Source organism: Symphalangus syndactylus, chromosome 22 (genome assembly GCF_028878055.3).
Source record: "Symphalangus syndactylus isolate Jambi chromosome 22, NHGRI_mSymSyn1-v2.1_pri, whole genome shotgun sequence".
NCBI classification, from domain to species: Eukaryota; Metazoa; Chordata; class Mammalia; order Primates; family Hylobatidae; genus Symphalangus; species Symphalangus syndactylus.
Window position 1 is genome coordinate 40065738 of NC_072444.2, and position 26455 is coordinate 40092192.

Sequence of the window (26455 nt, forward strand, 5' to 3'; positions counted from 1 at the left end):
CCAGCCTCCAGAATCAGGTCTCAGAGGAGAACTCTCTCAAAAGTGAACCCCCAGCACAGCACAGCTGCTCTACATAAACGTGGCTCGACTTCTTTTTTAAGCAAGTCCCCTTTTCTAAAACAGGAACTCTTGGACCGGATCTCTGCTGGGCAATCTTGCACATGAGATGTGGCTGGTCCGACCTCAGCATTCCTAAAGTGCTGGGACAAAGTGTCTCACAAGGGCAAGTGGACCCTAGAGAGAAATAGCTGTCCCTGCCCTCTGGGCTCCACATCACCTGCCTTGCTGCTCCACCACTTTGCTCGTCTCCTGGGTGCTCCATCCCAGAGACATGTGAGTTAGCGATCACTTAGTGTAATCAGCCCAGGATGGAGGGTCTGTGCTGTGGGCCCAAGCCAGGGTTCCCTGTCTGGTGATGAGTAGTGGAGTGTGTGTGGTACCCGTGGGAAATGGACTGGCTTGTTCTTTGGGTCAATTGTAACTTACTGGAGGTGTTGATATGGCACTTAGGGTCTTTGCTCCCTTGATATATCTTCTGAGGGTAGCAAGGGCAGTTCCACTGTAGAGGCAGTGGCAGAAAGGATTTCATTTGCTCCTGGAAGCTCTGTCCAAGGAACTGCTGAGTTGCTACTGGCTTGATAGGTCTGGTGGTGGGCTGGCTAGACGCCCAGGCCAGGAGGACCTGCCCATCAAGTAGAGAGTCCGGCCAATTTTCTGGAAGGCTGCTGTGGTATGCTGGGTGTCCCCTCCAGTCCCTAATTGCCCCATATTTTCCAGGGAAAATGATAGCCTGCCTCTTCCTCAGGGAGCTCTGTACCACTGAGGTATGAACCTGTTGCCAATCTGAACACACCTATAAGATGTGGCTGGAGGCAAGTTGAGAAGTCTTACCTAGTCAGGAGGAACAAGGACAGGGACTTGCTTTAAAAAAAAAAAAAAGTCTGGCCACGTTTTTATACAGCAGCTGTGCTGTGCTGGGGGTTCACTTCAGCCCCTGGTCACCTCAGACACTCTGAAGCCCTAAGGCTGAAATGGCTGGGTTACCCAAACAGCATGATGACAATCTGGTCCTCCCGCTGGGAGCTCTGACTCAGGGAGGCCTGAGACCTCTGTCGGCCAGAGAACAGCAGTCAAGGTAGCCAGAGACCCTGGGTGAAAGACTTCACCCGCTGACTAGAAATGTGGTCGGGGACTGATGTAAACAAGAGTCTGGCCACGTTTTAGTAGCGTGGCTGTGCTGTGCCAAGGTACCTCTTCCACCCCTTGTCAGCTTGGGCTCTCCAAAGCCCACAGGCCAGAACGGCTAGTCACCCAAACAGCAAAGGTAGGGGCCTGCCCCTCTCTCCGGGAGCTCTGTCCCAGGAACATTTCACATTTCCATTGGCCAAGGAATGCTGGTGGGGGTAGCTGGAGGCCCCAGTTGGGAGGTCCTGTCCAGTGAGGTGGAACAGGATCAGGGGCCTGCTTACAGAAGCAGTCTGGCCATGATTTGGTAAAGCAGCTATGCTGTGCTGTGGGATCTCTTCTGTCCCTGGTCGGTTTGTATTCTCCAAAGCCTGCAGGCTGGAATGACTAAGTTGCCTGAAAGGGAAAGATGGCAGCCTGCCCCGTCTTTTCGCTCAGAGTTTTATCTTGTTTCATGGAGCTTAATTTTTAGCCTGTTGATTTTACTGCCTACATTAGACTTGTTGAGGAAGATAAATGAGAATTGTCTTCTGTAAATAAACCTGTTCATGTCTTGTTCTCTGGAAAGAAGTCTCTTTCAGCTCTCTGACTTTGGTCACAATCATGTACAGCAGTAGCCAGTCTACAATGACGTAACTGAATTTCCATTTCCAGTGTTTCCTTGTTGTGTCTTACATTGTCCAGTTCAGAACTCAGAATTTTATTCTCAGTTGTCAACCTGCTAAGCTGTCCACTGTACTGAAATACTGTGCTTCCTCATTCAATTTTTTTAAGGTATGCACTTTTATCCAAGCCTTCATACACCCCAAGTTGGGGTACAAAAAAGGGGAGCCACGAAGGCTGATCGTTCAAAATAAAACAAAATTAAAAAGTATTAAGGCGAAGATTCAAAAAATTTTGCATTACGTAATTTGCACGAAAGCAATGCTATCACCTCCTCTGTGTGAACTCGGGAGAGGACTGGGCCACTCTCCACTGGACGAGTGGCTTTTAGCCCAGTCGTCCCAGTTGGCGATGATGCCTTGCTCCATGGGGTACTTCAGGGTCAGGATGCTTGCTCTGGGCCTCGTTGACCACATAGGACTCCTTCTGACGCATGCCCCCCATCATGCCCTGGTGCCTGGAGTGCCCCACGATGGAAGGGAAGACAGCCCGGGGGGCATCGTCGCCCGCAAAGCCGGCCTTGCACACGTCAGAGCCGTTGTCAATGACGAGCACGGCAGTATCATCATCCATGATGAGCTCACTCAATTGTAGAGCCTTTAAAAGATTATCAGTCTTTTTTCTCACACTTTCAATTTCCTCCAAATATTTCTCTTCTCTTAGCTGGCTCTGATGTTTCATTATGTCTAGCTTCAGTCTTAGCATGGCAATTTCTTCCTGCAACCTACTATGTTCATGCAAGAGGTCTTTTTCTTTCTTATAACGAAGAGAAAGCTAAGTAAACAAAGGGAACTTTTAGTTAGCACTCAATAGATTGACATATCATGATTTCTTCTGAAATTAAAAAATAACGGGTATTTGTATAATGAAAGAATCCCCAAAGTGGATATTTAACTGGAAAAAAATTGGACAAAACTTCAAACCTAAAAGAGTGTAAATTCCTCTAGTGATTTATTTTTCATAGTCTTTAAACACATATTTAAACTTTTAGGAATCTGCTCCTGAATTCCTAAAAGTTTAAATATTTATTTAAAGACTATGAAAAATAAATCACTAGAGGATTTTTAAGAATCTCAGAATTTAAAAAGCCTTTCTCTGAGTTACAAAAAACCCAGAGGAATAAAATATCAGATTGATACCTTTGACTATATTTTTAAGATTAGCTTTACACTCTGATATCTAACCTATCAACCACACCATCCTAAGAGCCTTAGCTATGCATATATATTTGGACAGAAGCAATTTCTCAAAGTTCTTTAAGTTTCTTTTACTGAAGAACGTTTTACCGATATTCTACATTTCTAATATTTTTATACTGTTATAAGAATTACATTTATTTATAACTGTTAAATCTAAGCACTGTACCCTTCTACACTGTACACATCTGTATCTAAGCATTGCACTTCTACATACAATACTGAACTCATTTAAGATAACGATTCTTAAAAGGAGAGATCAAAAAATATATAAACGATGCAGGATTTTCCCCAGGTCTTCTGATGCTACTTCTAGTGATGCTCCACAAAACCACAGTTACTTCTGTGGTGTAAATATATAAATACAAAAGAAGCCTATTGTTTCAAAATACGAATGGTAAATACAACTTATAAAGATTTTCTTAGAAATCATGAGATTATTTGCCATTGCAATAACTTTCATTTCCTCTTTATAATGTTGGAAACAGTAGTAAGTGTGAAATAGGGGAAATATACTATTTCTCTAGGAACAAAATACTTATCAATAAATGATCACTAAATGTGTATCATGGCATGTCATTGTTTTCAAGCCTCTTTACATTGAAATGAGAAACTACTTGGAGCAAACTGTTCCTCTCCGCGAAAGGAAGGATAATGACATCCACCACGTGGCCTCTGACCCAGCTATACATTTCCTACTTTCCTATCAGTGAAAATAATCAATTGACTTCTCTATTAACATTTTTTAAAAAACTGATGTCCAAAAACTAGAAAATGTGTTTTTCGTAGCAAAACTTATTTTTGATATGGAAAGATCATCAATTCTTATGAAAATATCAACTGCTTCTCCTTTGGACTGAGGCCATTGTGCAGGTCACTACTTGACTGTTGCAGGCAAATGGAGCTGAATTAAGAACATGGCTTCATCCTGTATGTACACATACAGATATATGACGAAGGATATATAGAATACATACACACATATATATGACTTAAAAATCCTTTACATTTCCAAAATACGTAGTTTTTTAAAAATATATACACGTATAAAAACATTTGAAAATAACTAAAAAAATACCTCAGAATTCATTTTCTTTTCAGCCACTTCTTTCTGCTTTTCTTTATGAATCAGAATCTCATCTTGTAATATTCCAGTGTTCTGTTCTTCAGAAAGTCGTTTCTGAATATCATTTTGTTCGTCACTAGAAGAAATTTTAATTTTCATGAAATACTGGAGGTGTCACTAAAAGGATCTACAGGGCAAGATGGCACCATCAGATGTCATTCACACAATGTATATCTGCACATTATTCCAAGACAAGGCAAAGGGGTCTCACATCTGTTAACCAGATGTCCCCAACCATGCTGGCACCAGGGACTGCTTTTGTGGAAGATGATTTTTCCAAGAACCTGAGGTGGGGGATGGTTCCAGGATGATTCAAGTACATTACATTCATTGTGCACTTTATTTCTATTATTGTTAATATATAATGAAATAATTATATAACTCACCAAAATGTAGAATCAGTGGGAGCCCTGAGCTTGTTTTCCTGCAACTAGATGGTCCCATCTTGGTGTGTGTGTGAATATGCTACTAAATTAATGTTCAAAATGTATTTACCAACAGTGTATGATATGTCTTTTTCAATGAAACCATTTCCTTTGCAGCAACACGGATGGAGCTGGAGGCCATTACCCTAAGCAAACTAATGCAGGAACAGAAAATCAAATGCCACATATTCTTACTCTTTAGTGGGAACTAAACATGAGAAATCATGGACACAAAGAGGAGAAAAACAGACACTAAGGCCTACTTGAGGGCGGAGTGTGGCAGGAGGGAGACGACCAAAAAACTACCTTTCGAGTATTTTGTTTATTATGTGGCTGATGAAATAATCTGTGCCCCAAAGCTCCATGATACAGTTTACCTATATAATAAACCTGCACATGTACCCCGAAGCTAAAATAAAAGTTCACTGAAAAGAAAATGCCTTTTCCCTCACATTTGCCAATACTGGTTATTTTTCAAATAAATTAATGACTGGAAAAAAAGGTAATTCATTGTTTGCTGATTTTCATTTTTCTGATTAATAGGCAAGGGCTGAATATCCTAGTAAAAGTATAAAATTTGTTCATCATGAATATTACCCAAATTAGGATTAGTTTGACAGCACATAGTTACCTCCTGTTCAATGCTGCCATAGGCTCACCTGTGATACTCTTCATTCTCAGTGTCAGGAAATTGCTGGCTTTCAGGTGTTCTGCTCTTCCTTGGAGGAATTAATCCATCATCACCATTGCCAGCAGCCGCACCATGAGTCAGGTTTTCCGGGAATCCCACATGAATACTTCCGTGCTTCTTCATTCCTTCTTCGATAGCCATGAAATTTTCTAGCTGGAAAATACACAGAATAAGAAATTACCTACTTTAGCCACATTATCTATTGATAATCAGACTAAAACCGAGAAAGGTAAAATGATTGGTCCAAAGCTCCTAAAGTGGCATTACCTAGCATTTTATGGCACCATTCGGGATTATTCCATAAAAATGAAAGAATATCTCTAGGGTTTGTATCTCTTTAAAATTCAATGTACAGAATTCTGAGTTAAGTATTAAATTTTTCACTGATGATTTATGCTACTTACATGATAGGATCATGTATGCCTACATTTACTACACTTTGTTAAACAACATAACGTAAAAATCTAGTTCAACAGAAACATTTGAATATGAAGGTATACCTCTCTATCACCATCCTTATTTATTTCTGGTTCTTGAGACATTTTCTGCAGATGCAAAAACAGTAGGTTAATTTGCTTGTTGTATTTCTGTGATGTCTCCTCTTTTGGAGCACATGTTTTTAAAATAATTTTATTCTTAAGTAATCAAGTATGGACAATAAAAATCAGAAAATAATTAAAATTAAATTTAAAATAAATAATAATTAAAATTAAGAATTAACTTTTTAATCTATGTTTAGCTACTGCCACATCACTGGCTTCTAACATGTGAAAAATAATTCACCTTAGACAAAGGGAGAAGAAAAACATGAACCAGCAAACTTAACTTGGTCACCATTTGTTTGGACTAAACTTAATTTGTTATGACTTAAATCTACCAAAAATGAATCAGCAGAAGATTTGTAGTGTTGCAAAATCTTCCTCACTTGAAAAGAGTTTACCTCACAAAACCCTAACTAGTGAGCCCCTACAGTGCACTGAAGTGCTTTTCTAAAAGATTCCTAACTGGATTGTAGGCACCCTTTAAACTATTAGGAGCCGAAATCAACACCAAACAGAAAGAAATACAAATTCTCAAATTTTAATTGAAATTATATACTGTAATGTGATAGTGTTATGTATCCAGATTATCTGCTTAAGCCCAGTTCTAATATATTCTAATGTGTACTAATGACAGTAGATAAAAAATTTTAATCTGTACTGATTTTCTGCAACTGAAAGAAATTAGAATGTTATTGTGTTTGTGCACTAACACCAAAGGTCCCATTCAGCAAGATAAGATTCTTGTAAAAGGCAGTTCGGTTGCTTTTATGACCTGGTTCCCTCCCTGAACAGAAACGCTGAGGTCAACAAGAGACCACAAGGCAGAATATATCTTTAACCTTGGTATCAGTGACTGACAATATAAAACTGCAGATTTTCAATCACTGGCCATGATTACTCTTTAACCATGAATCCAGCTCAGGGACCATCAGTGTTACATTGTTCATAATTCCTATTGCTTAATAATATGATTCAATAATCGATGTTACTTTATCATGTTATGGTGTTGTAAAAATAAAAGAACAAAGTTCTGAAATTTGTTTTTGCCTCTATTCCAAAAGGAAAGATTAGCTGTAAGCTAATCAAGAAGGCAAATAAGAATGCTTGAAAATAAGAGTATTTTAAATTTTATAGTGGGTTATGTTCAAGTTAAATATCAAATATTAAATTAGAATCTATTGATTCTTCTGTTAATAAGGTTGCTGATTTTATTACGATAAATTTTAAGAATCTATTAAAATATTCTTTTTTTATTTTTTTTGAGATGGAGTCTTGCTCTGTCGCCCAGGCTGGAGTGTAGTGGCGGATCTCAGCTCACTGCAAGCTCCACCTCCCGGGTTCATGCCGTTCTCCTGCCTCAGCCTCCCGAGTAGCTCGGACTGCAGGCACCGGCCACCATGCCCAGCTAAGTTTTTGTATTTTTAGTAGAGACAGGGTTTCACCGTGTTAGCCAGGATGGTCTCAATCTCCTGACCTCGTGATCTGCCCGCCTCGGCCTCTCAAAGTGCTGGGATTACAAGCGTGAGCCACCGCACCTGGCCAAAAGATTCTTAAAAAAAGAATCTATTGATTATCAAAGCCTAGTCTGAAAGGTAATTTCATTTGGACTATCTAATATTGTTAAGGCAAAAAAAAAAAAAAAGGTTAAACCAAAAGTTTAAATTTAAAAGTTTCCATGCCTCTGGCTGGCCATTTTGACTTCCTTTAAGCCTTTGTGACTCTTCCCCGGATGGCAGCTTTAAGTCTTGTTCTGTTGAAAAATCCATATAATAAGTTAAAATCAACCACTTAGAACAGTTAAAAACTATTGCCTTTTAAAAACAGATTTAAGACAACATTTCATTTTATTTCATAAATTGAGCATTTAATCTTTCATGAAATTGTCATTTATAAAATAATTCTCAAAAACTTCAAAAAATCACTTGGGGAGACACCAGATATCAGCAGTTTGAAGACACACAAACATGTCAAAAATTCCCTCATAAATTCATCCACCCAACATCAATGAACAAAACCACCATAAACACAGCTTTAAAATACAGTAGAAACATATAAGGTGAGGCCGGGCACGGTGGCTCATGCTTGTAATCCCAGCACTTTGGGAGGCTGAGGTGGGCGGATCACGAGGTCAGGAGATCGAGACCACGGTGAAACCCCGTCTCCACTAAAAATACAAAAAAAAAAATTACCCAGGCATGGTGGTGGGTGCCTGTAGTCCCAGCTACTTGGGAGGCTGAGGCAGGAGAATGGCGTGAACCCGGGAGGCGGAGCTTGCAGTGAGCCGAGATTGCGCCACCGCACTCCAGCCTGGGTGACAGAGTGAGACTGCGTCTCAAAAAAAAAAAAAAATAAATAAATAATAAAAATAAAAATAAATAAATAAAAATTAAAAAAGAAACATATAAGGTGACACAGTATATTGTTCTCCACTTCCTAATAGTACCTTATAAATGATTTCCAAAATCACTGCTGACACCTTTATTACTGTACAACATCTTCCTAATATCTAAAATGTTTCCCTCCACTATTCTGACAAATTTATTTTCTTTTTATTTTATTTTTTTTTTTTAATGAGCCAGGGTCTTGCTCTGTCGCCAGGCTGGAATGCAGTGGTGCAATCAGCTCACTGCAACCTCCCACTCCCTGGTTCAAGCGATTCTCCTGCCTCAGTCTCCTGAGTAGCTGTGATTACAGGCAAGCACCACCACACCCAGCTAATTTTTGTATTTTTTGTACAGATGGGGTTTCACCACTGGACAGGATGGTCTCGACCTCCTGACCTCATGATCCGCCTGCCTCGGCCTCCAAAGTGCTGGGATTACAGGTGTGAGCCACCACACCTGGCCTTATTTTGATCTTTTGAAATAATCCTATGTGAAGTCTTCCTTGATTCTGCATGTCTTTCCCCAAATGAACAGGTACCTCCTTCCTTGAGGCTGCCTTAGTACTTTACTGATTTTTCTACTGCATCTTTACCCCCTAAACTGTGCATTATTCCTCCACATGTCTGTCCCCTCTGCTCCAAGACTGCAGGGGAGAGTCTTACACATCATCTTTGTAAAAACAGTCTTTGCTTTACTCAGAAATTTTTTATTGAGTCCTGCTAAATACATACTAGGCGTTACGGTCTAAAAAGAATGAAAATAAAGCATGTCAGGGATGGCTTTTCTAGAACACATGCCTAAGAAGAGACTTAAATATTGAGGCTAGCCAGATTAAAAGGGGTAGACAGCAGGAAAGGGTGACAGCATGCCAGGCAGCAGCAAGAGCGGGAGCGAGGCCTGAAAGAGTGAAAGTATTTGCCTACAATAGAAGGATGAGTGAGTAGGACATTACCAGCAGCTCAGTAATGCCAGAGAAAGGGCACACAGGGAAAAGGGCTAAAGATGGAGAGTGGGGCAGAAATCAGATTATGAAAGCCTTATGTATAATTTTAAGATGCCCAGACGTTAATGTTCAAGAGTGGTCCCTGGACCTTATCTGCATTAGATATAGATCACTTTAAATGCCAAAACCAATATTCCTAGTGAACAATTATTCATTAAGACAAGGTGACAGATAGCTCATGTGGACACAGCTGAGATGATACTACGTAGCAAATTCTCAATAATTCTCATGAAAGTCAATTCTATAATGAAGTCATACAAATTATAATAAATCAGTAAATATTTGGTTTGGGAAGATGCTTTGTAAAGTTATAGTGCATATGAATACAACTAAGAGTTGTGAATTCAGAGCTGTGACAATACAGCAAAGAAACCACATTGTGTTTGAGTCAGCAATCTTTAGATTTCTATCCAGTCTTCCCATCCAGTCCATAAATTCTAAGTATAATCCTGGTACTCACTCTCAAGTTTACATTAAATACTATCCCATACAAAAAACCCTCTTTCTCTTACTTCTTTTAATTATTTATATGTTGCCTTGTTTAAAGGAAGAACACAAAAATGCCCTGCTAAAGGGATTCTGTTTAGCTGCAGGCTGCAAGAGGGAAAAACACAAAGCAGGTTTTGCAGAAAATGATTTTTTAGAAGTCAGAACTATGACGTGAAGTCAAGCAGGGCACTCTAGGACTGAATTTGCTGTGCTTCCTTCATACGCTCCTTGCTCTTTCTTTTCTGGCAGCTGTGACTCACACAGGTCATGGAGAGTATCATTCCCTAAGAGGAACAGCCATGATATGCATCTTTATCTATTAAGTTCATCCGTCCCAATTCTGTGTTCTGTGGATGCTGACTTTCGGTCACGGATGGTGATACACATGGACATTTATCATCAACTTTCAGATTCTCGGATCTTTGACAAGTCTTATTGCTGAGAGTCAAACTAGTAGGATGCAAATTATAAATGCTGATTATCCAATTACCTACTCAAAATATCCTACACGAATATTCCATTAAACATGCATAGAAAAACATTAGTCATTCCTGCTGACCTGCTGCTCTTTGCTCTTCTGTATTCACCAGAAAATTTCCTACTCCTTCCTCACGTCCAGGTTAAATACTGGTGTACAACCTGGAAACCTGTATATCATCTGAGATTTCTCTCTGTCCCCCAAGCCTTTCTCATTCAATTATCACTAAATCATATTGACTATACCTCTCTTCTGCCTCCGTTTTGCATTCCCACTGCCACTGGGAACATAAACATTTATAAAATGGCTTTTATTTAAAAGAAAACCGCAACTATTAATGTTATTTCTTACATGAAAAAAAAATTAAGCCAAACAAATGAAAAAGGCATAACAAGGGCCAACACATTAAAATGAGTAACTGAGATTCCTAACGTTATTTATTTCACCATGGATGGGTGAAAGCCTTATAATACATTGATACTAGTCCAAGGATGTGTGACATGGAAACTACAGCTGACTACTGCAAAAGCTTCCTTTGTCTCCTGGTTTCTTTACATCAATCCCAGCAAACTATAGGTTACAGACCAAATCCAATCTGCCTTATGCCTTTGTAAATAAAGTTTGATAGGAGCTCAGTCATGCCTGTTTGCTTACGTATAATCACGATTTCACGCTACAAAGCAGACAACAGCAGGGTTAAGCAGATATGACAGAGACCACATAGTCTAAAATATTTCCCACCTGGTCCTTTACAGAAAAAGCTTGCTAACCCGTTTTACACCATAACCAGAATGCCTTAATACTCAAATTTAATCTTGTGACTCCCCTGCTCAAATTTCTCCAATGAGCCCCTGCAGCACACACTGTTGGCTCCCTATCAATAGCCATGCCTTATCCTTTCTTGCAGAAGAAACACAAGTCTATTGGGATATTTATTATCCCAATCCCCCTCCTCAGCCTCAGAAAGAGAAATGTTTATTCTAAGCTAATCAGGTATTTGCCTTCCCAGTGCCTGGTTTGGGAATGAGCATGCGGTGTGACCCAGCCAATGAAATGCTACAGGAAGCCCCTTGCATGCTTCTAAGTTTTCTCCCTGTTTAAAAGACACATGTGAAGAAAAGCAGCCCTCGCGATGTTGTGTTGGGAGAACAAGATGTTTGGAGCTGCTGCGGATTAGCCAACCACGAAAGGAGACGTGAATAAAACACTGCCAACAGCACAGCTGAAAGAGGGACAAGTGGGATCCCTAGGATATCAATGAACAAACAAAACAACTCTGGTTCCTACTGTTTTAGCCACTGCTCATCTAGTATTTGCAGTCCAAAGCATTCTACCTGGTAAACTTCCCATGGCCCACAGGATAAGACCTACTCATTTCTATAGTATTAAAAAGTCTATCATAAACTTGCCTTAGCTAAATATTCACCTCATTCCCAACCTCTCGTATCTCACACTTTTGGTACTAGCAAAAGTGAATTGCTCAGAAACCCTGCAAAGTTCACTCAAGCATCTTGTCTTTTGCACTTGCTGCTCTTCCTGCCAAACAGGCAATCTCATTAGATGTTCCTTCTGGCAAACACACAACCTTGCTGCATGTTCCTTCTGCCAAACATTATTCTTCTGCTTCTTTACCTAGAAAAATTCTTCTTTCTCTGCATGATTACCTTAAATCATACCTACTTTTTTCCAAAATTTTCATTCCTCATTACATATGTCTGGCACATAATCAATATATAATAAATCATAATTATAAGCTTCCAGTGGGCATCTAGCACACAGTAAGCACTGAATAAAGTAGTAAAATAATGAAAATGACAATGATAATAAAAAGCTCCTGTCTGTATTTTTGTTTGTGTTCTTTAGCATCAGAAAAATGGTTAGTATCTAAAAGACATTTGATAGTTATTTGTTAAGCGGACAAGTGAAAACATAAATAGAAATGTTTTCTTTGTAAATTCTGTTGAAAAAGCACAGAAATGGAGACAGCTCCACTACGAGCACCTTAAAGATCAAAACTACATCTATTCCATCTTTGTCTCCTGCAACTTATAAAACCTAACTTACAGAAGCTCTTTGATAAATAGATGGCTAAATTAAAGGTGTCCTCATACAGTTTAGACTATACAATGTATTAGGTGTCCACAACCAGGTAGCATACTAGCATTTTTGTTAGTGTGAAACATTTTTCTACTTTTATTATAATCTGCTAAGCCTAGAGTTGGGCAATTTGTATATATATTATGACAATCTTTTGGCAAATGGTAGCAGAGCATCTTGTTCTAACAAAATTACCGTTATCATGACAATTAACCAGCAGGTAAAACACATCTTGTACCAACAAAGTAAATATATCTCTTTCCAATTTCAAATGAGGAGGAATGAAGTCAGTAATAGTGAGACCTTATTGGGACAAGCATATGTAACATGACTTGTGCTTCAGTGTTCTTTTGTGATCAAAAATTCCTTACTTTTACTTTTTTATCTATGGTAGAACCACCCAGAGCAGGGGTCTTCAACTCCCAGGCCACAGACTCGTAACAGTCCATGGACTATTATGAACCACACCACACAGGAGGAGGTGAGCAGTAGGCAAGCCAGGGAAGCTTCACCTGTACTTACAGCCACACCCCATGGCTCCTATTACCACCTGAACTCTGCCTCCAGTCAGATCAGTGATAATATTAGATACTCATTGGAGCATGAACTCTGTTGTGAACTGCCCATCTGAGGGATCTAGGTTGTGTGCTTCGTATGAGAATCTAATGCCTGATGATCTGTCACTGTCTCACTTTGCCCCCAGATGAGACCATCTAGTTGCAGAAAAATAAGCTCAGAGCTTCCACGGATTCTACATTATGGTAAGTTTTATAATTATTTCATTATATATTACAATGTAATAATAATATAAAGTAGCACAATAAATGTAACATGATTGAATAATGCTGAAACCATCCCCACCTTTCCCCAGCCCATGGAAAGATTGTCTTCCACAAAACCGGTCCCTGGTGCCAAAAAGGTTGGGGACAACTGACCTAAAGTAATTCACTGTCACAAGTCTTACCTGGATTGCTGTTTTCAGAAGAAGCTTTTAGCATCTGTTTTTCTTTGTAGTCAGAAAGTAACTGGCAAATTCTATGTATAAAAATATAATAAACCAAATTACTATCTTAATACTGATATAAAAAATACTTACCAAATGTAAAATTCTTAAGAGTATTTCAAACAATATCAGAATATCAGAACTTAACAGTATTATCCCATCCACTTATGAGTACATTCTGCAAACTTCTCTTTAAGCTTCTAATTAAAGAAGAAAAAAATGTAGGCTGAAATACTCATAAATCGAGGGCATGTGACCCAGTAAATTAGGTTGCATTAGCATGACATAATAAAAAGTGTCCCAACTCTGCATAAGTCCTAGCTCCATAATGAACAGCTATTTGTTCTTGGACAACTTGCTTCTCTTAGGCTCAATGTCTTTTTCAACAAAGTGAGGACTTTGCTGCCTTATTTCCCTAGGTTGTTATAAAGATTTAAGGAGATAACATTTTTTAAATGCTGAGAGAAATAGTAAAGCAATGGAATAATCTCTTCCTAAACTTTATGACTAAAATTATCTTGGAATCCCAAATAAAACCCAATGCGTATTTTGTTCATAGGTTCTAATATGCAAATGTTGTAGTTTTCAGAAAATGTTATTGAGTCCTAATTTTGCCTCTTAGTTGTCCTACTCCTTATGGCTTATAATTCAGGGCATCTCAACTATGTCATAGTTTGTAACTAAATTTATTCATATATATCTCATTAAAGTAGATAATGTGATTGTCCACTATTACGGAGTTGATCAATCACACCAAGGGCAGAAAAACCAATGGATGTTAAGACCTGGTTTGGACCAACAATCCTTCTCTACAGACTCAAACTCTCAGCCAGCAGATGTTTGTGAGGATAATGCTTTATACTGATGTTCAATTCCAGCTGACATGGGAGACCAAAAGTCTACTTTTATTTTTTTTAGTTTCCATGAAGAAGTTGCAAGTTGATATTGTGTAATTTTCGACATACATACTAACAATGTATTTTGCACCGAACACGTTATTCAGCTCAAAGTCATCTCATAGACCATCTTACATGACTATTTTTGCAGTGCAAATCACAATTTCAATATTTTGGTGGCACCCATTTTGCTTTGATTCACACTGTTTCCTTAGAGCTAGTCAGCAAATAGTCAAATGACCTTCTAGTGACTGCACAAAATATGGAATGCTTCAAAGATTTGTGCTGCCTCCTTATGCAGAAGCCATGCTAACCTTCTCTGTATTGTTCCAATTTTAGGATATGTGCCGCCGAAGCAAGCACAAAGCCCTACTCTTACACATGATTAGTGATGAGTCATGGACAAGGCTTGGCTCTGTTAAGTCCAACTAACCTACTTGAGATTCTGAGAATTCTCTTCAATGGCTTCCTGTGAGCTAGAATTTGAAAATATTTTAAAATCTTGAGCTAGAGATGGAAGTAGCTTGGACGATTTTCATTATCATGTAAATCAGATCACTCAAGGGGCCAACCACAGCTGGGAGCCACTGCTCAAGGGAAGGTTCATATGGGATTTTCTACTGCCCAAGGTTCTATACAGGCTATAAAGGTGCCTCACAGTACAGATCTGGTAGCAAAGAAGAAGAAACAAACACTGATCTCTTTCTGCCACATTATTTGAACCCCTCTGACCCTTTAGAACAAGCCCACCCAATACCTGCTAGAGAAAAGACCAACAACGGCCTCAAAGGATCTCTTACCATGAAGGTCTCAGCTAATTCTTGGCTAAGATGTGGGTTCCACATTAGGTTCTGAATATGGGGGGAAGGGCCAATTTGCTCACTTTGTGTGTAGTTTATAAAGTCAGGATGCCCAGTGGCCAGAGCAGGGGGCTGGTGCTTTGGGAACAATGGCTGAGCATATAAGCATGGGTATGGGAACTATAAAACGTTGTACTTCAAAGTCACTGTATGACTCGCCATGAAGACTTGAGGGACCTGAATCTACCAATTCATCTTAAGGCAGCAGGACCAGTTTGAGTGGCAACAATGCAGCAACAGAATCAATGGAAACAACAGAACGATTGCAATGTCCATTTTTTTTTCTCCTCCTCCTGACTTGATAAAAGGGACTGTCTTCCTTGGATTTAGTGAACCCCTTCGGTTCCTGAAAAATTCAAGGAGTATATAGGACATAGTCCCCAGAAGACAGTACAAGACTTTCTGATAAACCGGACATTTCCAGGCCCAAATAACTAATCAGAAAAATCAAAGATGTGACACTATTTTTTATCCCATGCATAGGTGTTACACTTGGATGAAATGAACAATGTTGGGATCTCTAAGGATAAAGGTCTTAAAAGTCTTGACATAAAGAATCCTGCACCCATTGGTACTTCTAACTTGTCTTGCTTTTTGTCTGATTTCTGGCTGATGCAGGGGACTAACTCACTGCCACTCTAAAACTACCTGAACCAAACTATGACATCTCACTTGATATGTAAGATGCAACTGTTATAATTATTTTAAACCTCAATTTAACATTAACTAGCCTTTTAATGTAAACACTTACACATTATGATGACTAGAAACAGCATACTCTCTGGCCGTCTGTCCAAATAGATCTTGAGAAGATACATCAATACTTTGCTCAAGTAGAAGGCTGACTATACTTGCTGATCCACAACATACAGCAAGTATGAGAGCAGTTCTAAAATGACAGAGATAGGAACTGTAGTAAAGTTATTTTAAAAGCTAACTTCATATACGTTACCAATTTAACTTCTTGCCTGTCTGTGCAGAATCAAACATTTACATGCACTAAAAGACATAAGCATCTTCAGTGCTCAAGTGTTCATCTTTGTAAAATACCACCAAGGTTAACAGGAGGGGACAAAACAAACCCTTCTTATCTCAGTGGGGTATTGCATAGCAGAAGCTACTAATTTAAAGTCCTTTGACGGGCAAGAAACAATGTTAGGGCCACTTATCTGAAGTGAACAAAGATTTAAGTGAAGATTTTGTCACAGCTTCCCTAGACTGATATGCTGTAATAGAAAATCAGCTAGGGGGTAAAATAAATAAGAGCTCTCTGCATGCTGAAAGCAGTAAGATTAATAATAATGGTAAGAATAGTAGTCACAGGAGTTTCAGTTAATGATGCCAATAAGCATGTGCTAGGCACTGAATTAAATGCCACATATATCTTTCTTTCTTATGCACAGCCAACTTTGAAGGATATATTCTCCTATTTTTCATACATGACAACATATTTGGTGGTAAATAACGTTCCCAAGGTCACACACCTAGGAAGTAAGAAAGTTAGGAATTCAACCCAGTATTGTGTGAATCCAAAGTCTAGCTCTTTTCTCTTTATCACCCACCTACGGCTTCCCTTCATTAAAGGAAAAGTGTATCCACTTAAAACTATCTTCACTCCCTCTCTCCATACCAGTTAAAAATAAAAACATCAAAATACACTGGAAATAAAAAAGGAAAAAAGCTGTTGAACCCACAGTATGTGGGAACAGCAATTAATTGTCATGTAGGGATAAGCTAACAATATTCTTCAAAGAAAGCAACGTAAGGCAAAGTCATTGAGAAGACAAAAGGATTTTCTACCCCTATTTATGTTTAATACAGCGTATTTAGTGGAAAAGCATGTAAGACACAGGGGTTAAAAACTATTAGAAAGCGTTAAGAAGTTCAATACTGACTCATAACTTTAACTGAAAGTTAAAGTTCAAACTTCATAATATTAATATGAAATCCCTTTAGCTAACATAAGATCATGTAACCAAAAATGTCACATAACAAATAACATCAGTCAATATAATAAAAGATGAATCCTACTAAAACTGTTCTTTATGTTGCCCAGTTCAAATAACTGTTTTTCTACCTAACTGATTTGTGTTCATACTGATCACTATATCCCAGTAAGTATAATCTTATTAATTTAATATTTATGACTTGAGTGACTGCTATCTAGAACACACAGATTAAAAGAAAGAACTATACCTTCCATATATATCCAGTGCATTTAAATTAGCTTTTTTCTTGATTAAAAATTTCACCACTTGCTGTTTTTGTTCATGTACACCAAGTAACAGTGGTGTGAGGCCAAGCTGCAAAACGATATAAAGCAAAAACTTATGTAATTCAAAAAAGTACATATTCCTCAACTGAAGTAGAAACTTCATATAAGATCTTATGGACTTACATGCATAGAAAGTAAATAAATTGTAGTCGCTTCCTTCTCACTCTTCTGTGCTTTCCCACACACTGCTCCTTCCCTTGGAAACACCCCTTCTCTGCCTCACCACGTTAACTCTAATCAACTCAAAAACTCACTTTAAACATTTACTGCTTCCAAGACTCTTTACTTCTAACCCAGCATTTGGTATGGCATTATTGGATGATAATATTTTTCCCATCTAAACAAAGAGCTTCTTGAGGGCAGGGGCTGTATCTTTTGTCTGTATATCCTCAACCCTAAGACAAATTGTGTATAAAGCAAGAATTTGCATGTAAAATATTTCTTTAGTTTCATGTTTTACCGAAAGTTCAACCTCCAACATGCAAAAAAAATTGCTATTAAAACTCATACTGCCCATTTGAAAAAATTTTCCAACATTTATTTATTTAAAATCTATCTGTATTTAATTTTCCCAGATTGTTAACTAAATCATCAGTTCATAGGACTACTGAAACTAAATTAACAGAATTCCTATCTGTATTCTTAGTAACTCCATGGTTTTAAGTGTTTAAAACTGCCGATTATGCCAAAGCTCTACATACTTGAGACGCACTGGATAGTCCATAATACAACTTCAATTGGCAAAAAATGGTTTAGAATTTGCTATAATTCTAATTGAGAAAACTCTGCTCTTAACGACTTACTGACCTAAGCACTTCAGTGACTGAACAAAGAGACACAAAATGCTGAGAGGGCCATCCTCTACTTACTGAAAGACTACTCACAGCAAATTTCTAAAGACTTTCTGAATGGCAGTGAATAACTGATGGTAGAAAGGAAAATGTATTATTCTGTAACCTGATAGATACTACCAATAATTCGTTTTAATGTCTCAACCACAGAGATAAAAGACAGACTAGGCCAGGAATGGTGGCTCACACCTGTAATCCTAGCATTTTGGGAGGCTGAGGCGGGTGAACCGCTTGAGCCCAGGAGTTCAAGACCAGCCTGAGAAACATGGCAAAAACCTCATCTCTACTAAAAAAAAAACTGAAGTTGGAGGGCCATCTGAGCTTGGGGAGGTCGAGGCTGCAGTGAGCTGTGATTGCACCACCGCGCTCCAGCCTGGGAAACAGAGTGAGACCCCATCTCAAAAAAAAAAAAAAAAAGTCAGATTAACGTTACTGGAAAGGAAAGATTTAAAGAAATCAGCACATATCCAACTCCAACTCTTCTAGAGCCACCTTAAGTTTCTGAGATATAAGAATTTACATATTACATTTCTGTATTCAGTGCTTCTTAAGCAGGAGTGTATCCAGATTTTGAGAAAATTGTTGTTATTGTTGTTGTTGTCGTTGTTGTTGGTCTCATTATGTTGACCAGGCTAGACTCGAACTCCTGAGCTGAAGCGATCCTCCCACCTCAGCCTCCCTAGCAACTGGGACTACAGCCATGCACCACCATGCCTGGCTTCAAGGAAACATTTTCAAATATACATATCCAGGCTTTATTAGACTTACTGTATCAAAATCTTCAGGAAAAAGCCTAGACTTGTTGATTATTTAAACATTTTCCTCAGGTTACTGGGATGCACAATTCTAGCTGAAAGCTAGTGTAATAGACAATTACTTCAGTCTCATTTCTCACCCACATGACCAATTCCCTTTCTCATTTGAAGATTTGGCCAAAAAGAGTAAGGAGGAGGAGAGAGACCCATTTGCTGAAAACACCACATGATTGTTCCCGGTAAGAGAAGAGCAGGGTCTAGTCAACTCAAAACCCAACTTGATCTTGTTACTTATTTATCTTCCACCTTCTCATCCAGACACTCTAGATTTGAAAGCAGAGCTGAGACTCTAATTGGCCATTTCTACCAGAATAGGATACTAAGTCAGTTAATTACTTGATATTCCCTCTGCTCAAGGGTTTCCCCTTACATTACACCTATTCACTGCCAATCTGGTTCCTCAGAGGCCTCCTAAAATTGATCTCTAGGCAGTTTACAACCCACTAACTCCCTCTCCCAAACTGAAAACTGTCATTCTCTAAAATTGAAGAGAACTTTGTCTCACCATACAAAGGAAACAAATGAATCAACAACAACAACACACACACACACAACCTCTTCATGGTCTTTTCCCTCTATTACCTAATTTCCAAATTGGCCCTGATATTTCGGATTGCTCTTTTTCCCTTTCCACTTCTGCCTCATGAGCAATCAGAAATATCTGAAGCCTTGCCACTGAGAGGTGCATCACCTCGTCTCTATTACTGCTTTTTAGGAACTTGCCAAAGGAGCAGGATCTCTATTCACTGAAACATGTTTAAGTTTTCTTGGAGTTTTCATGTAAAACCTATTTCAGGGCAAATTTTGCCATTTTACATTCATTAGGGGGAAAAAATCCTAGGAGGGAAAAATTGAAAAATAGTAAGTATTACCTTTTATAAATTCAGTGTTTTCAAAAAAAGTATTTACCACAAATGCATTAAAAAAAACTGTACCCTCTAATGCTTCTTTGAAAGTTACAATATTTAAAATAAAATCTTAGATAATTAGTTCATTTCAAAATATTTTCATTCAGGTTATGCTTGAGCTTCCAAATACGGAAAACTGGCCCGTACACAGGTCAATGTTAAAATGAATGCATTTCAGTATTTTGAAGATAAAATTGGTAGATCTATACCTCGTTTCTTGATTCGATATCAGCACCGTATAAGAGCAGTGCTTTGGCCATTAATTTATCTTCATTGTAGATAGCATAGTGCAGACTGGTATTTCCATACTCATCTGGAATAGTTGGATCAGTGCCATGTTCCAGCAACATTAATGCACATTCATCTTCCTGGCATTGTACGGCCTGTCAGTATTAGACCAAAAACAAATTACAAATCCTAGGAATTCAAAATAAACATTCCACAGCTTTCACCAACTACTTATATTTAAAGGAGAAAACTCATTTTTATGCTATGTATTGAAATCAAACCCACCTCACGCTGATATAGTTGGCTACTGCATACCTTTGTCAGAGCTGTCCTCTTTTTGTCGTCAAGGACATTAAGTTCACATCGTCTGTCCAGCAGGAGTTTTACTACTTCTGAATTCCCACTGGCAGAGGCCAGATGTAGAGCAGTCCTATGAGAGTGAGAAGACTTTTTAGGAAATTGTAGTGCACCAGCTACAGCCGTATCAATGATTTACGTAATTGCAAACACTGAATACTCCGCTATTACTCTGCCTTTAAAACAAACATTTAACTTTCCCATGAGAAAACCACACTATTATCTCTCATTACTCGCTGTATTAATGAAAGAGCAGCCTATATGAATACAAAGAGCATAGCCCTTGGATGACATTCAACTTGGGCTGGAATCCTACTTGAAGCTCTGTCACTTCCTGGCTGTTGCTTAGCCTTTTGGGGTCTCAGTTTCCTCGTCAATAAAATAGGAATGAAAATAGTAGCTTTCTCACAGGAAACCACCGTAATTCTTAAATGAGACTCTGCACAAAAGATATAGAATAGTTCCTAACAACAGTTCAATAATTGTTAGATATTATAATTTTTACTAATACCACTAAAGAATTAAGTGAGATGATACAATTATACCTACACTTTCAGGTATGTTTTAAATATTGCAGGTAACATTGTATTTTAGTGATTCTAAGATGATCATTGTCTCCATGTTGTCTCCACTGAAATACCACCTACAATTCATGATTTACTATAATTGGCGGCATTCAAATAATTCTCTTATTGAGATATAAAATAATGGGGCATCATACAATCCCTGGTGCCTTACATTAAGTAGAATATGTTATAACAGGTCTGGGGCGGTTCCACTCAGATGACCAGCATTTAGATAAATTTTAGTTTTTAAGTACTATGGAATAAGAGAGCTGAGGTGAAAACAACAAATTTCTAAAATAAACCAACTTTTACTTTGGTTTTCAATAAACTTTAAGCCAAAGAAAACTTGGAATTGAAATGCATAGCATGGGCTTATTTTTTTCAATACTTAGATTTATACAATGTATGTACATCGGATATTTCCAATGATTCATATTAGGATTTAAGACTGTTATAAATTTTCTCTTTTTAAAAAGGATTTATGAAACTATTTGTGGAGCTTTTTTCAACTCTTACATTCAGGGGTACATGTGCAGGATATGCAGGTTTGTTACATAGGTAAACGTGCACCAAGGGGGTTGGTTGTACAGACTATTTCATTACCCAGGTGTTAAGCCCAGTACCCGTTTGTTCTATTTCCTGCTTCTTTCCCTCCTCCCACCCTCCACCCTCTGATAGTCCCCAGTGTGTGTTGCTTCCCTCTAGGTATCTGCGTGTTCTCATCATGTAGCTCCCACCTATAAGTGAGAACATGCAGTATTGGGTTTTCTCTTCCTATGTTAGTTTGCTAAGGATAATGGCTTTCAACACCATCCATGTCCCTGCAAAGGACATGCTCTCGTTCCTTCTTTCATGGCTTCATAGTATTCCATGCTGTTTACGTACCACATTTTAGTACTTAAAACAACTAAAACAGTCTTTACCCAAGACTTATAAATTTTCAAAAGGGCAGTTAAGGGTTGCCTTTTACTATTTTCTACCTTCGGAAATGCTTCTGTTTGAAAGGAGGGAGGAAAAGCTTCAATTGAGATTAAGTCCTAATGCCCCAATTTTAAATCTCTCAGCTTGCTTAAGCCTAGCAAGTAAACATGAAGTTTTCAAAGATGGAAGGATCCTGAGAGATAGTAGAATATGCCTGCCCCATAATAGGTGTCTGGCTTATGTCTGATGACTAAATGGATTGAAAAAATGGAAGAACACAGCTTGGGAGTTCAATATTTTTAAAGAAAACTCCTGTAGAGTAGGGCAATACATGTGCAATAGTAATAATCTTTTATATTTGCTATCTTAATTTTCGTAAATATATAACTCAAGTAAAATGATTAATTCATACTTTTTACATGTTAATCTATATATACTGAAAAGGTAATTATGTAATAAAATGTATATACAATAAAATCTACAGGAACAGGTAAACACAATCCCTTTACTTCTGAAGAGGGTAAAAGTTCACAGAAGATAGCTAACCACAGAAATAAAAATAAATAATAGAATGTGAGAAATTATTTGCATCTACGCAAGAAGCATATTCCTTCTCTTCCCAAGGATTATTTCATTACTAATGAACCTTAACTAAAACTTCAGATGTTCACTGCAGAAATCACAGATAAGAGAAAGGGAAAAACTTCACTTACAAATCCCCAGAAACAAGTTTGATTATATTTTCTACATATTTTCAGCTAACACAAGAGCAGATTCTGTTCGTGTATATGTGTAACAAACTGGTTTTTTCCTCACTTCATATAGCAAAGTACATCTTTGCATGTCGACAAAGCTCTGTATCTACTGACATCCTCAATAGTTACATATTATTCCATCCTATGGATGCACTGAAATTTGTTCATGAAATCTTTATATGGGTTCTTCTAAATACACTGCTATTTTAAGCAATACTAAGAAAAACAGACATCTATTTGGTAAAGATATTTCAGTATAATGGAATTGATGAGTAAAAAGCATAACCTTTTTAAAATGTGGTTCTTACCACTAAAGTGTCTGTTTGAAAACCTGCAGCAATTTAAACTTTAAACAACTATATAAGTACCACTGTTCTTCATCCTCACAAACTTTGTGGATAGAAAACAGTATTTCTTTTTTTTTTTTTTGGGGGGGGGATGGAGTCTCACTCTGTCACCCATGCTTGAATGTAGTGGCATGATCTCAGCTCACTGCAACCTCTACCTCCCTGGTTCAAGCAATTCTCTTGCTTCAGCCTCCTGAGTAGCTGAGATTACAGGTGTGTGCCACCATGCCCAGCTAATTTTTTGTATTTTTAGTAGAGATGGGAGTTCACCACACTGGCCAGGCTGGTCTCAAACTCCTGACTTCAGGATCCACCTGCCTCAGCCTCCTAAAGTGCTGGGATAACAGGCGTAAGCCACTGCACCCGGCCTTTCATTCCTCCTCTAACTTAAATAGAAAACAGTATTTCATTCCTCTTCTAACTTAATTCCTTCTTCTACCAGGAACGCTATCTTTTCCTATGCGCATAGCTCACTGGTAGATATGCAAAAAAGTACTTTGCCCAATTTTAAAATGTGCCTATTTTATTATATCTGCATATATAGGCCAGGCACAGTGGCTCACGCCTGTAACCCCAGCACTTCGGGAGGCCAAGATGGGTGGATCACGAGGACAGGAGTTCAAGACCAGCCTGGCCAAGATGGTGAAACCCCATCTCTACTAAAAATACAAAACAATTAGCCAGGCGTGGTGGCAGGTGCCTGTAATCCCAGCCACTCAGTAGGCTGAAGCAGAGAATTGCTTGAACCTAGGAGGCAGAGGCTGCAGTGAGCCAAGATCGCACCACTGCACTCCAGCCTGGGCAACAGAGTGAGACTCCATCAAAAAAATATATAAATAGGCATTTGTGTTTTCTTCTGGTATGTTTCTCTTTTCATATATTTAAAATTTTTAATCTATACTCTTTATTTTTGTGATATAAACATCTAGCTAGTTTTCTCCAAAAATGAATTAGGAACAATCCATCTTTTTTAAACAATAAAAAACATCACCATTATCAAGTGCTAAATTCTTACATATATTTGGGTATTTCTAAATTTCCTATTCTGTTTTATTCATTGATGTCTTTTCAGCCGTTAGTAAACAATTTGTGGAAATAAATAACATGCACATTTGGTATCTGGAAAAGCAAGCCTTTTATCATTGTTACAAAAAAATTTATCACAATAATAAAAAACAGCATGTGTAATTTAAAAACGCTAAAACTGCTATTTTTATTTGGCTTAGGTAAAAGTGATAAATAGAAAGAGCTCACATTTTTTTTTTTTTTTTTTTTTTTTTTGAGACGGAGTCTCGCTCTGTCTCCCAGGCTGGAGTGCAGTGGCGCTATCTTGGCTCACTGCAAGCTCCGCCTCCCAGGTTCACGCCATTCTCCTGCTTCAGCCTCCTGAGTAGCTGGGACTGCAGGCACCTGCCACCGCACCTAGCTAATTTTTTTAATATTTTTTAGTAGAGACAGGGTTTCACCACGTTAGCCAGGATGGTCTCGATCTCCTGACCTCATGGTCCGCCTGCCTAGGCCTCGCAAAGTGCTGGGATTACAGGCATGAGCCACCCCACCCAGCCAAAAAGCTCACATCTTAAGAAAATTCGATCTTCCTATTCGAGCACAGGAACCATCTTCCCATTTCAGTTTCCTTCTAAGGTTCCTCAGTAAAGAACATATTTACATAGTGTACATTTATATAAAACCCATACTGGATTTTATTTGAAGAATATTTAGCCCTGAAGTTGATGTGTTATGGGGCTTCATTCTTAGTTCTCAATATACACTTTTCTATAACGTATAGAACAGTGTTTTAAAATCTGTAGATTAAAAATAATCTGCTGCATAAACAATTTTGCGAGTTAAATCACTTTAAAACAGTCTATTAGTGTTCTATGATGAAAATTATAATTTGATTGGAAATCGGCCAAAGTTTTGTTTTTCCGTTGCAGCTCATAAAGGGGCCTGGGCCCTGACCTCTCTGAGGTTTCCACATCCAGTGTGGTGTGAGGCCTGCGGAGGCGAGAAAGCCAGGTCCCCCTCCTCCCCCGCCAGGAGGGTATGTCCCCATCATCCCCCCACGTCCCACCTCCTCCCAGCCCGGGCCTGGTTACCTCTTTTGCTTGTCCTTCTTGTTCACATCAGTGTCCCTAAGCATGACGATGAGATCCTTTCTGGGGACTTTACCCCACCAGGCAGCTCTGTGGAGCTTGTCCAGATCTTCTCGATGGACGTGGTACCCGGGCTCCATGAAGGCGCTGTCATCGTAGTCTTCCCAAGCGCCCACGTTGCTTCTGAGCGTCTTCACAGCGGAGTCATCGTGGTCTCCAGAAGCGCCCACGTTGCTTCTGAGCGTCTTCACAGCGGAGTCATCGTGGTCTCCAGCAGCGCCCACGTTGCTTCTGAGCGTCTTCACAGCGGAGTCATCGTGGTCTCCAGAAGCGCCCACGTTGCTTCTGAGTGTCTTCACAGCGGAGTCATCGCGGTCTCCAGAAGCGCCCACGTTGCTCTTGCCTCTCCCCCTGCAGCAGGGGAAGCAATGGCAGCACCACTTGCCCATCTTGCTTCTGAGCGTCTTCATAGCAGAGTCGTCGTGGTCTCCAGAAGTGCTCACGTTGCTCTTGCCTCTCCCCCTGCAGCAGGGGAAGCAGTGGCAGCACCACTTGCCCATCTTGCTTCTGAGACCAAATGGCTTCTTCATAGAGGAGGCAGCCGGCATTGAACCAACCTCAGCCACCATCTGCTTTTAACAGCCAGGAGAGACCAGTGGTAGCGAGCAGATCGCGTCTACCAACCAGTTTCACCAACTAGCAGGTAACTCCGGGTTTCCAATCTGTTTGAAAAGTCAATCCCAGCCAAAACCTGCCAACCCCAGCAAGGGAGGCCAGCCCACCCCACTCAGGGAAAACCCACACCCACCCAGGGTGACCCCACGCCCACCCCAGGAAGGGCCACCCCCCCCCAAGAAAACACCCGGCCCACCCAAGGGAATGCCAAACCCAGCAGAGAAAACGTCAAGCCCAGTAAAAAAACGCGAGAGAGGAAACGTCAACCCAAGGAGAAACCGTCAATCCAAGGAGGAAAGGTCAATCCAAGCGACCAACGCAAAGCGAAGCCAAGCCAAGCCGCTACAGGCCAGCCAAGCCGTTACGCGCATGCGGCATGCGCGTGCAGTTACACGCCAGCCAAACCGTTACGCACGTGCAGCGTGCGCGTGCAAGCCGTTCCAGGCCGGCCGTTACACACGTGTGGCATGCGCGTGCAATTACACGCCAGCCAAACCGTTATGCGCACGTGGCGTGCGCGTGCAAACCATTACAAGCCAGCCAAGCCGCTGCCGCGCGTGCGGCGTGCGCGTGCGGCGTGCGCGTGCGGCGTGCGCGTGCGGCGTGCGCGTGCGGCGTGCGCG

The 26455-nt window shown here is 39.5% G+C and overlaps 1 protein-coding gene and 1 non-coding gene across 2 annotated transcripts; both read right to left on the bottom strand.

Moving 5' to 3' along the window:
• Positions 1–2175: 2175 nt before the first annotated feature.
• LOC129472151 (putative POTE ankyrin domain family member M) lies at positions 2176–25859 on the bottom strand. Its single transcript, XM_063631134.1, has 10 exons — positions 25161–25859; positions 20431–20545; positions 20097–20270; positions 17235–17341; positions 13244–13314; positions 7508–7578; positions 5787–5831; positions 5255–5439; positions 4123–4246; positions 2176–2622 (listed from the first exon to the last, which is right to left on the bottom strand). Exons 1-10 carry the CDS (start codon positions 25784–25786, stop codon positions 2176–2178), a joined length of 1965 nt encoding a protein of 654 aa, XP_063487204.1. The 5' UTR covers positions 25787–25859.
• On the bottom strand, positions 14435–14541 carry LOC129472821 (U6 spliceosomal RNA). The gene has a single exon (XR_008654092.1). It is a non-coding gene; the product is annotated as a U6 spliceosomal RNA (small nuclear RNA).
• Positions 25860–26455: the final 596 nt, after the last annotated feature.

Excerpts from the sequence above, each read along its gene's own strand:
- LOC129472151 (XM_063631134.1), bottom strand. The coding sequence starts at position 25,786 with ATGGTGGCTGAGGTTGGTTCAATGCCGGCTGCCTCCTCTATGAAGAAG. Across the intron at positions 7,579-13,243 it reads TTCTGAAAACAGCAATCCAG|AACAAGACTTAAAGCTGCCA; the intron begins GTAAGACTTGTG and ends ATTTTTCAACAG. Across the intron at positions 2,623-4,122 it reads AAAAGAAAATGAATTCTGAG|CTTTCTCTTCGTTATAAGAA; the intron begins GTATTTTTTTAG and ends TTGTTTACTTAG.